Here is a 10780-nt window from a genome sequence, read left to right as displayed (position 1 = left end):
TTAAATCTTCTTGCTCCTTCGTGTGAATGAGGCTGAGCCGCAGGAGATCGTCTGTGGGAGAGAAATGAAAATAGGGCTCTTTGAAATTAAAATGACTTGTAATTAGCCAATGTAAAGCTTTCTGCAGCCATGACAAAATATATTTCATCACAAGTATAGCTCTTTCAAATTGCAGCAGGGGAGAACTGGGAGAAAAATGAATATACCTTTGAATCAATGGCATTTTAAAAGATACAGAACTGCCTTTGTTGATAAAACACAAGGGTTTTATTTATTTAAGAATTCTATCCTTATTTCTGTTTCTTAGTTTCAGTAACAAAAATTTCTCCAGGGTCCTTCTTCTTACATCAAACAAACATAAGATGATAAAAATCTTTACTTTTGTTCTTTCTCTTTTTAACAGAATAACAGAGTTGGAAGGGACCTTGGAGGTCATCTAGTCCAACCCCCTGCTCAGGCAGGAAACCCTAGACCATTTCAGACAAATGGCTGTCCAGTCTCTTCTTAAAAACTTCCAGTGCTGGAGCACACACAACTTCTGGAGGCAAGTCCTTCCATTGATTAATTGTCAGGAAATTTCTCCTTATTTCTAGGTTGGTTCTCTCCACAATTAGTTTCCACTGGGTTGTTTTTTTTGTGCCCCACCCCTTTTACTTTTGAACACTATTTTTACCTATCTTAGAGGTTGTCTTGGATTAATTAAAAGGGAAAAAAAGAGATGGTCACCTGTATAGGTGGAGGTTACAATTTACAATTAATGGTGGTTGGTTGTTTTATAGCTAGTAAATTCCTTTAAGTTGACCTCAGCTCCTGATGCCTGTGTGAATACACCATGCAGTTTTCTTGCATGCTTGAGCGTAAAGAATAAGAAGTTTACTTTGCAGGAAATCTGCAAGAATGATTAGCCAAACAAAAGGGAGGGGAACTATTCTAAATCCAGAAGAACAGGATTTTATCTGCAAGTGACCGTGGCAGATACTTCCCTGTTTCATTAAAATGAAGAAGCCAGGGGTAGAATGGAACAACAACAACAACAACAACAACAATAATAATAATAAAGGGACCTTGGAGGTCCTCTAGTCCAACCCCCTGCTCAGGCAGGAAACCCTATATCATTTCGGACAAATGGCTGTCCAGTCTCTTCTTAAAAACTTCCAGTGTTGGAGCATTCACCGCATCTGGAGGCAGGTAGTTCCACTGGTTAATTGTTCTAACTGTCAGGAAGTTTCTCCTTAGTTCCAGGTTGCCTCTCTCTTTGGTCAGTTTCCATCTGTTGCTTCTTGTCCTGCCTTCAGGCGCTTTGGAGAATAGCTTGACTCCCTCTTCTTTGTGGCAGCCCGAGATATTGGAAGACTGCTATCATGTCACCCCTCACCCTTCTCTTTGTTAAACTACACATACCAGATTCCAGCAACTGTTCCCTATATGTTTTAGCCTCCAATCCCCTAATCATCTTTGTTGCTCTTCACTGCACTCTTTCTAGAGTCTCAACATCTTTTTTAGATCGTGGTGACCAAAACTAGATGCAGTATTCCAGGTGTGGCCTTACCAAAGCTTTGTAAAATGGTATTAGTGGACTTGCAAGATTCTGTCATTATAGCCAATGTCAATGCAGGTAATTTTAGCCTTCCTGATCTGGTCTGTTTGGGGACAGAATTTAGCCATTTTTTAAAATTGCATTTGATTTTTCCAATTCACAATCACCAGCAATTCTTTGACTTGCATTATGTGTCTGTAACATCTAAGCCAGAGTTTTCCAACCATGGCAAACTTTAAGACCTGTGTACTTCAACTCCCGTAATTCTGGGAGTTGAAGTACACAGGTCTTAAAGTTGCCATGGTTGAGAAACTGTGATCTAAGTTTTAGCTTTACAATTTGTGCTTCCAATGAACAGTTTGGATTGACTTCATTTTTCCTGCAGGTGCAAGAGAGTGTTGCCATTGTTCTCCAGCACATTTTAGCCTAGTGTGTGATAAAATCTCAGCTTGTATATCATGCAGACTGAGAGAATTGGGTTAATTGAAGAAACTGTGGTTCCATATTCTCTATGGCTGTGTCAGCGAACCACAGGCAATTGAATCAACTTCTTACCTTACCTTCCTGGGGGAAATTAATTTTTTGTTCTTCCTGTCTATTTAACTATAAACTATGAACATTGACTTACCTCCACCATTTCATTGCCTACAATTTGTTGCTCGTGGGTGAATTTGTCTGACTTGGCTATTAATTTTCCATCAGTGAGATTTACGGTGCACTGTAAAACAATGAAACCATTACTGAACATGGATCAAACAGCAAGAAACATGTAGATGGCTAACAACAATTAGGTCCAAGCCACCAAAAGCTGTAAAGATAATGTTATAAAAAAATCGATGGGAAAAAAGAGAATTGTGCTGCAGTCACAATCTTGTTAATAAAATGCAGAGATATTTTGCCATAGATTTCAGTAGGAAAGATTTCCTGCATTCATTCCCAAACTGCTTTTTCCAAAAACCAACTGAACTTCATTGATTTTTTTTCCCTTTGAAAACATTTTGCTTCACATCCAAGAAGTTCTTTCAGTTCTAACTTGGAAAAGACACAAAATATTTCCAAAAGAAAAAAGCAAGGAAGTCCAGGTATCTTTTGGGAAAAGTGCCTTTGACCATGACCTGGATGATCGAGAATCTCCATAGACATTTCCTAGAGTCTGTCCAGAAAATCATAAAAAACCTAAGATGGCCGCTTTCAGATTTGGAGTCTTCATGGGTAGCCTTAAGATTTGCAAGGCAAGGAGACATTTGTTCGTTCATTCATTCATTCATTCATTCATTCATTCATTCATTCATTCAACTTTCATATTTTTTAACTGACCATCTCTCTCAGAGAGGGACTCTGGGCAGCATACAGCAAAATGTCAAATAGCTGAGTCTGGCTCACCTTGACTTTTTTTCCATCCATGGTAGTCATTTCTGCTTCTTTTCCCAGCGTGAACGTGTTTGTAACAGATTTGTTGGGGGTTTTTGAGGTGATCACAAAAGTATTCCCAGTCTGATGGATTTCAGTAATGGGCTTAATGTCTTTGGCAGTTTTAATGATATCATCTGACAGGGCTGAGGAAGATGGGAAAGAAGATGTAATTTCTGAACCCACAGACTCTGAAATTAATGGTCATAGATGCAGAGGATTTTAAAAAAGCGGTGTTGGACAAGACAAAGGGCTGAGAGGTTGGGAAAGGCATGGAGGACCACAGGGTCAAATGACACATTTCAAGGTGATTTCATGCCAAATAACGTGGCAGATAAAGATTTTTTATTCAATGAAGGGAAAAGTCATCTGTGAATACATAATTTCAAGAGCTTTTTCAGTATTTGGGGTTTCTCCCTACACCCTTTCGATGTGGACTTCAGGTGTGGAGGAAAACCATCACATGGACACAGCATGCAGAGAGAGAAAATGTGTGGGTCTATGTAGAAGATCATTGAGCCTTTGAGCATCTTAAAGTTTAAAAATAAGCACTGTAAATCAGTATTTCTCAACTGGGGCAACTTCAAAATGTGTGGAATTCAACCCTGAGAATTCCCATTTTCCTTAATCAGTACATCAGACTGGTCCTCAGCATTCTTCCAATACTTGAATAGGAGACCACCAGAAAATTCAAGAACTGTAAACCAGACTTGTATGAAATGTCTGGATGGTGGTAGGAATCTCAGAGGAGAGCAGTGCAATACTTCCATTTTATTGCCAATAATGCTGCAGGGACATCTTTAGAAGTCACCAGCTAACTGTTGGCCAGGAAATACTTGGAGCTGAAATCCACAAATCTGAAGATTGCCAAGGTTGAGAAACATTGCTCTAAATGACTCCTTCAAACTCCTCTCCTTTGGTAGTTGTTCAAACTTTTAAGGACAAGTTATGGAGCTTATAGTCTTCTTCTGCTCATCTGGTAATGCCAATTAACCAGTGCTATCCCCAGCACTCCCCTTAATGACAGCTTCTATACATGAATTCTGTGTCAGATGAAGAATCACACTATCTTTGTTAAAAATAAAGATTATGAGGTTTGCAGGAAAAGAGCAGTTGAAATGGTTGGGGAATTAAGTCCACAAGTCTTAAAGTTGCTAAGGTTGGACACCTCTGCCCTATACAGCATAGCCAGGGCAAATAGAGGCCATACACTGAAGCTTGGTTATTCTGTTAGAGTTCATGAGATGTTTAAAAATGAAGAAGGTAGAATAGTGTAGGTGTGTACAGCCCTTTGACTAGTTTTTGGTGACATTTTGAAAGTAGTTAGCTGTTGCCATCTTTCTAGGGCTGAAAGAGAAGGACTGGCCCAAGGTCACTTAGTTGGTTTCTATGACTAAACATAACTAGAACTTCAGTTTCCTGTTCCACATCCAGCCTCTTTACTGCTAAACGAAACTGGCTCCCAGGGGGATGTTTACTGTACTAAATCCAAATATTCAGAGGTATTCTCAAGGTGGAGTTAAAAACACCTCCTATGATCACAAAGGAACGTAAGGGTTTTATTTGTGCAAAGCACCTAAAACATGGGCAAGGTTTTGATTGCATTGCCTTGATGCCATTTTACATGTTTGGACATTCTATGGACACCACTGTAAATAACTAAAATTGTAGCCATAACTTCTTAGACTTTCCATCTCAGATTTAACAAAATTGTACCCTCATTCATATCCTTCAGCCCAGTGTTTCCCAATTTTGACCATTTTTAGACAGGGTCTTCAACTCCTAGAGTTTCCCAGACAGCCAAGTCCACACATCTTAAAATTGCCAAAGTTGAGAAATGCTATCTAGCTACAGGTAAGGACCAGTCCTTCCTCCTTGAGTTTGAGTAACTGTACTGTAGGGCTACCCTAAACAACTCTTTTGCTCCTCATTGTAAGTTGCTTAGCTTTCCAGTTTTCCTCTTCCCCAGAGAACAAGATGAAATCTGGTCTCCACTAAAAAGCTCAGATTCTGCTTCAGAGATCCTGTTCGTTTTGGGGAAAAATGCCTGTAGCTTACCAATTGCTTTCAGGAAGTCTTCATACTTTTCTTGGGTGTAGACTTGCCAGGTACCATCAAATGCCATATTGGCAATGCCGCTGGATGCTTCTAATTGGGAAAGGCCAGTGGGGCATCTCCTGGCACTGGCTGCATTTATACAGGAGTGAAATCCTTTGCCCTGCCCAAATCGGAGCTGTGCACTCTTGAGCCATCAATCATTAATCTTCCATTTGTACTTTGTGAGAGTAACCTCTCGTTCATCATGCCAGAAAAAGCTTTGGCAGAAGACTCCACAGAAGAATATTATTTGCTAAATTCCTTGGTCAAGTTCAAGTTATCGTCTGTAAGGAAAAACCCCCTCTTACTTCTACTTCTAAATTTTATATTTGAAAACCACATCAGTCTATTTCTATTTCGGATTGAAGCTTACCCATATTTCTGTCCCTGAAAAAGCAGCTCTTTGCCTTGTTTATCTTGTGAATTAATTAATTAATGGTTGGTCACATTGGCTAAATCCCATAGAATCACATTTATCAAGAGTTGAATTAATTCAGAGTATAAGCATATCAACAGGTGAAACCTGAATAAGATGTCAATATCAGGTTAAATTAAACGGGCCATCAGGACTGTGAGGAAAAATAGGGATTAAGTGTCTGACTGGGTTTATTCATAATGCTGAGCTTTCCAATAAGCCAAACTTATGCATTCATAATGCTTAAGTATGGCTTATCGAATAAACCCCAATTGAGAGAGTAAATAAAAAACATTCAGCTGAACCCAAGAACAAATTAAACAATAATGTGGTTAGATGGGTTCTTATTAAGCAGGCATGAACTCAGCCATGGCAGTTTGTAAAGTATATCACAACGTTTAGCAATTGTGATTATGAAAGAAACCATGGCTGTATCAACATGGTGTAGATGATGTGTGAACTTAGCTACTAGAGGAAAAAAAGGTTGCTACAAAACAATATTTCCTGGATGGGGTTATTTCATTCACACTTTTCTTAAAGTAGCTGTCAAAGTACTGCCACACAACATGCTCACACTGAACCCTTACTTACACAGTGCTATGCTTGGTTTGTTTTAACCTTAGTTTATTTTTTCTGCTTAGGAGGGTTCCATGAATCCAATCTATCTGGTTAACACCAAGCATTGTGCAAAATGGAAAACTGATTAATTTGGTAATGTGAAGCCTGTTGTATAAACACCATATAAAACTAAGAAGTCATATAGATATCTAACTGCCTTTGTTCCATCTGTCTGACTTGCCTTTAAAGTCAGCTTCCTCCTCAGTTTAGGACAGGTGTATCCAACCTTGGCAACTGTAAGACTTATGGATTTCAACTTGCCAGCGTGATTGGAGAATTCTGGGAGTTGAAGTCCACAAGTCTTAAAATTGTCAAGGTTGGATACTCCTTGTTTAAGATAACTGGCTCCATCAAAGGGAACCACTAGTTGTCCCCCAACCCCAACAGCAGCGATCCATGTCATGCGAAACCATGCTGTCTCTGGTCCACAGAAAAACCTCTCTTCACAGTCCATGGTGCCCAAAAGGTTGGGGGCCACTGGTCTAGGACACAAAGTTTTATTCTCCAACAGAAGAACAAATCAAACAGAAGATCTCCTTCACCCATCCTAGGAATGATCACCCAGCAGGCTCAAGGAGCAATTAACCTTTGTTCAGTTGTACATTTGTGGGAACTATACTAAACTGGTATTCTTCTAGTGCAGTGGTCTTTAAACTTGGCAACTTTAAGACTTATGGACTTCAACTCCCAGAATTCTTCAGCCAGCCAGGGCTGGCTGAGGAATTCTGGGAGATGAAGTCCATAAGTCTTAAAGTTGCCAAGTTTGATGACCCCTGTTCTAGTACTTGAAGAGTATTTGAAGAGACCACTAGAAAATTCAAGGGCTGTAGTGTAGTGAGGTAAAATGGGGAAAATAATTTATAGAGAATAGCAGTGCAACAGTTTCAATTTCCCCCTCCCCCCATGAATGCAGTGTGGACATCTTTGAAACTGGGTTCAATTCACAGAAGTGCCTCATTCTTTCAGGATGGCAATTGCAACTGTCAAGTCTGCAATTATTGGTAGATTTGTGCAAGGTAGAGGAAGAGAAAGGCATGAAAGACCTGGCAGCTGATGCTTAAGCATTCTGGCTAAGAGACAAATCATAGTGATGACTCATCAGCTAGACACAAATGTTCAGTAACTTCAGCAGGATCAATATGGAGCAACCTTATTTGACAGGGCATTACTCAATTTGTACCTGGTCATAGCTGAGCCACTTCAGCCAACTTTCTAGATATCCATGATACTACTGTAAAATCAGCCAACATTCTTCTGACTTTCCATTTCTTTTCTGTGAGAATACTTAGAAAACAACGAGCAATTAACACCTTTTCTTCTTCTGTATAGAAATAAAGAGTTTTACCTTTCTTCAATCCCGTGTGGATATTGGGTTCTTAACACCGGGTACCCTAACCTTAGCCAACAATTAGCTTAATATTTTTTAAAATGTTATAAGCTGCCTGGAGCCAGCTTGGGTGGCTATATAAATTTGTGGAAGGAAGGAAGGAAGGAAGGAAGGAAGGAAGGAAGGAAGGAAGGAAGGAAGGAAGGAAGGAAGGAAGGAAGGAAGTTGTGGTCTATTAATCCATATTTGCAACTTGTCATGGGTGATCCTTTCTCGGTGTTTCATCCATGCTAGCAAATACTCTGACCTGGGCTGCAATGGGGGCGCACTGAGTTGAAATGCCAAAGAGTTCAGTGACTTTCAGCACCTTTACTCAACAGCACTGTTTCTTCCTGTCCTGACCTTGGGAAGCTAAAATTTAAGCTAATCTTTTCAAAGATCTGCTGGATGCATGTAATGGGGAGAGAGGGAGCATCAATGTGCACACTTTTTCTTGCAGGAAATCAGGGTCTTGGGAACCTCTGTTCATCCAGCAGTCACACTTTGGATGGAGTGTCTCACTGAAAAATGTAGGTGCCACTGCAAAATGCCATCATTATTTATTTCTGGGTTGTTTTTTTTTTGTAAGCTGCTCAGTGCTGGAGCCATGTATATTTCTTAAATAAATACAACCGTAATCATACTGTCCAAATCCAACTATTTATTTAGCAAACGGTAGAGCAAGTCAGCAAAGATATAGTAGTGCCAGGAAATCATTGAATCTAAGTCTAAGAAAATATCTGTGAATATTTGCAGTCTCAAGCTAGGCCTGAGTGATTCCATTCACACATCATCCTAAGGTATGGTTTATTTCCATTGTATTCTCATAAATGAAAGCAAGTATATGTCTCTCAGGATAATGTTGCAGGATCCAATCTGGATTGGTCACCGGGACCAGAGGTTTAGTCTTCTGAGCTTTTGAACTCATGATGGAGCCCATAATATTTAGTCCAAAGCCCACATTCTGGCAGAGAGAAGTTTCCTGAGGATGGACTCTAGCATGAGTTCAAAAGACTAAACCTCTGATCCCAGTGACCAACCCAGATTGGATCCTGCAACATTATCCTGGGAGACGTATATTTGCCTTTGTTCATGAGATTGGATCTGACAGAAGTAAAGGAAAAGTCTTCAAAATTTAATATTGAGAGGGAAATTTAAAATGGAATTTGCTGCAGTGGAAACTTACGGAGTGGAGAAACAAGCTTATAATAGACGGGAACCAGGAAAGGATAGCATCAAGGGAGGAAGTAAGATAAACATGTAGGCAAAAATTAGCTGGGTCTTAAGAGTGAGAAAAGGAAGAGGACAAACTATTAAAAGATAGCTGTAAGAGGAAATGACTAGCCAGGAAAGGCATATTGAATTGAAAAACAGGAAAACCAGCTGAATGAGATAAGAGCAGTGGTGGGATTCAGCCAGTTGGCACCAGTTCGGCAGAACCGGTAGCTAATTTTTTGTTGCCCAGGCCCAGAATGAATTTCTGGAAGCGGCATCCACACAGAGAACCGGTTGTTCACCTATTTGAATCCCACCACTGCATAAGAGGAAAGGCATACTGAATTGAAAACAGAGTAAGAAGTCATAAAAAAGGGGGCCATAAATATCCACAGAGTTCAAAATAACCATTTAAATAAGTCTATTTTTTTCTTATTATTGTTGAACATGTGAATATGATTTAATTTGTTAACAGGAAATATGTTAGAAGTAGACAGAAAGAGTGCAACCCCATAGTACCTCAGCCAATGGGGAAAGAGAAGGGATGTGTTGGCCAGGACAGGGTTGTATAAAAAAGGGAATATTTTGGGTTGAAACATTGGAGAGAACCAAGCTTTGATAGCTTATTGCAATAAACGAAACAAAAGGCCTTTACTGTGTTTTGGCTGGTTATTGGTCAGGCGAGCTTGCCTCTGGCCACGAAGGAAAGTAGCCAGGAGCACATTACAGATCCATTGTATTCTGTTGAATAAGATACAGCAGTTAGGTTTGCTCATAGTGCTAAGCCATAAACCATGGTTTATAAATCACAGTGTCTGGTTTTATGCAACATGGAGATGGCAAGCAGCAACCACATAAATATTTTATTCTGATTTAGATTCTGAGATGAACCTAATAACTGGGCTTTGTAAATCATGATTCATGGTGGCTTTGATTTGAGCCCATGGGCCACAGGCACCCCTTGGAAATCTTGGGGCAAATGACTTTTAGCATTCTCCCACAGTAATTACCAACTTATAATTGTTTCTGCACGTAAAAGGAAATAGATTGAATATTACCTGGAAACTAATCATTTGACTACAGTAAATTGAACTTTAATTCAATATTGTTCGATGTGAAACAGAGCCTAGTTTAACCCTCCCCTGGTCCCACCCATTGGATTTAAGAATGTGAATCACACTCCAAAATATACACTTCATCCTGTTTAATAGCGTCGCACTGTATAGCATGTGAGTCCTTCTGCTGTGGCCTACAGGCAGTCCTCGAATTACAACCACAACCTGGGATCAGAATTTCCATTGCTAAGCCAGGTGGTTGTGAGGCGAGCCACGTCCAATTTTAATGAACTTTTTGCCACAGTTGTTAAGCAAATCATGCAGCTGTTAAGTGCATGATGCGGTTGTTAAATGAATCCAGCTACCCCCTCCACTGACTTTTCTTCTCAGAAGCCAGCTGGGAAGGCCACAAGTGATGATCATACGATCCTGGGATGCTATCAGGTCTGCCATGTTCGACGTGGCGCCTCGCTGGCATCGTGCCATCAAAGTCTAGGAGGGAGGGAGGAGGCGTATGGGGGAGGGGAAAACGGGCAATAAATGTGTATGAGTAAGTGATGGGAAACGGGGGGAGGGGAATGACAGTTTGACCCAAGACCAGAGAAGCTCAGAACCAGTTTGTGCCAGCACCCTGAAAGACATCTCCCTTTCCTAAGGGACCTACCTGGGGCAGGTCTGACAGATGCTGTAACTGTTACAAATACATCTCAGTTGCTAAGGGCCTGGATTTTGATCGCATAACTGCAATAGCCATAAAGGTGAGGACCAGTCATGAGTCTCTTTTTCAGTGCCATTTTAACTCCAAACAGTTTCTGTAGTTGAATGGCTGTAGGTTGAGGACTACTTGTATTCAATAAAATGGTGAAAACCCACCTGGCTTACTGAAATGTATGAACTCATCATACTGGGTTTGTTTGTTTGTTTGTTTTTTTGGAGCTAAAACCAGTAACAGCCATATCTTCACTGGCCCGGCCCTTGATATCCTTTCTGGAGAAAGCACTGAAAAACACTGAGAGGCAGCCAAGAGACCTAATGCCAATCCTCCTATGGGGCTGGAGGCTGACTTC

General features: G+C 40.4%; 1 protein-coding gene across 1 annotated transcript; it reads right to left on the bottom strand.

The window, feature by feature from the left end:
- LOC308672520 (fatty acid-binding protein, liver) lies at window positions 1-5072 on the bottom strand (the record flags this gene model as incomplete). Its single annotated transcript, XM_081335511.1, has 4 exons — window positions 1-51; window positions 2166-2255; window positions 2921-3093; window positions 5006-5072. 4 exons carry the CDS (start codon window positions 5070-5072, stop codon window positions 1-3), a joined length of 381 nt encoding a protein of 126 aa, XP_081191637.1.
- Window positions 5073-10780: the final 5708 nt, after the last annotated feature.

Source organism: Vipera berus (assembly GCF_964194415.1).
Source record: "Vipera berus genome assembly, chromosome: 9".
Taxonomy (NCBI): domain Eukaryota; kingdom Metazoa; phylum Chordata; class Lepidosauria; order Squamata; family Viperidae; genus Vipera; species Vipera berus.
This window is presented reverse-complemented; position numbering and strand designations above follow the sequence as displayed.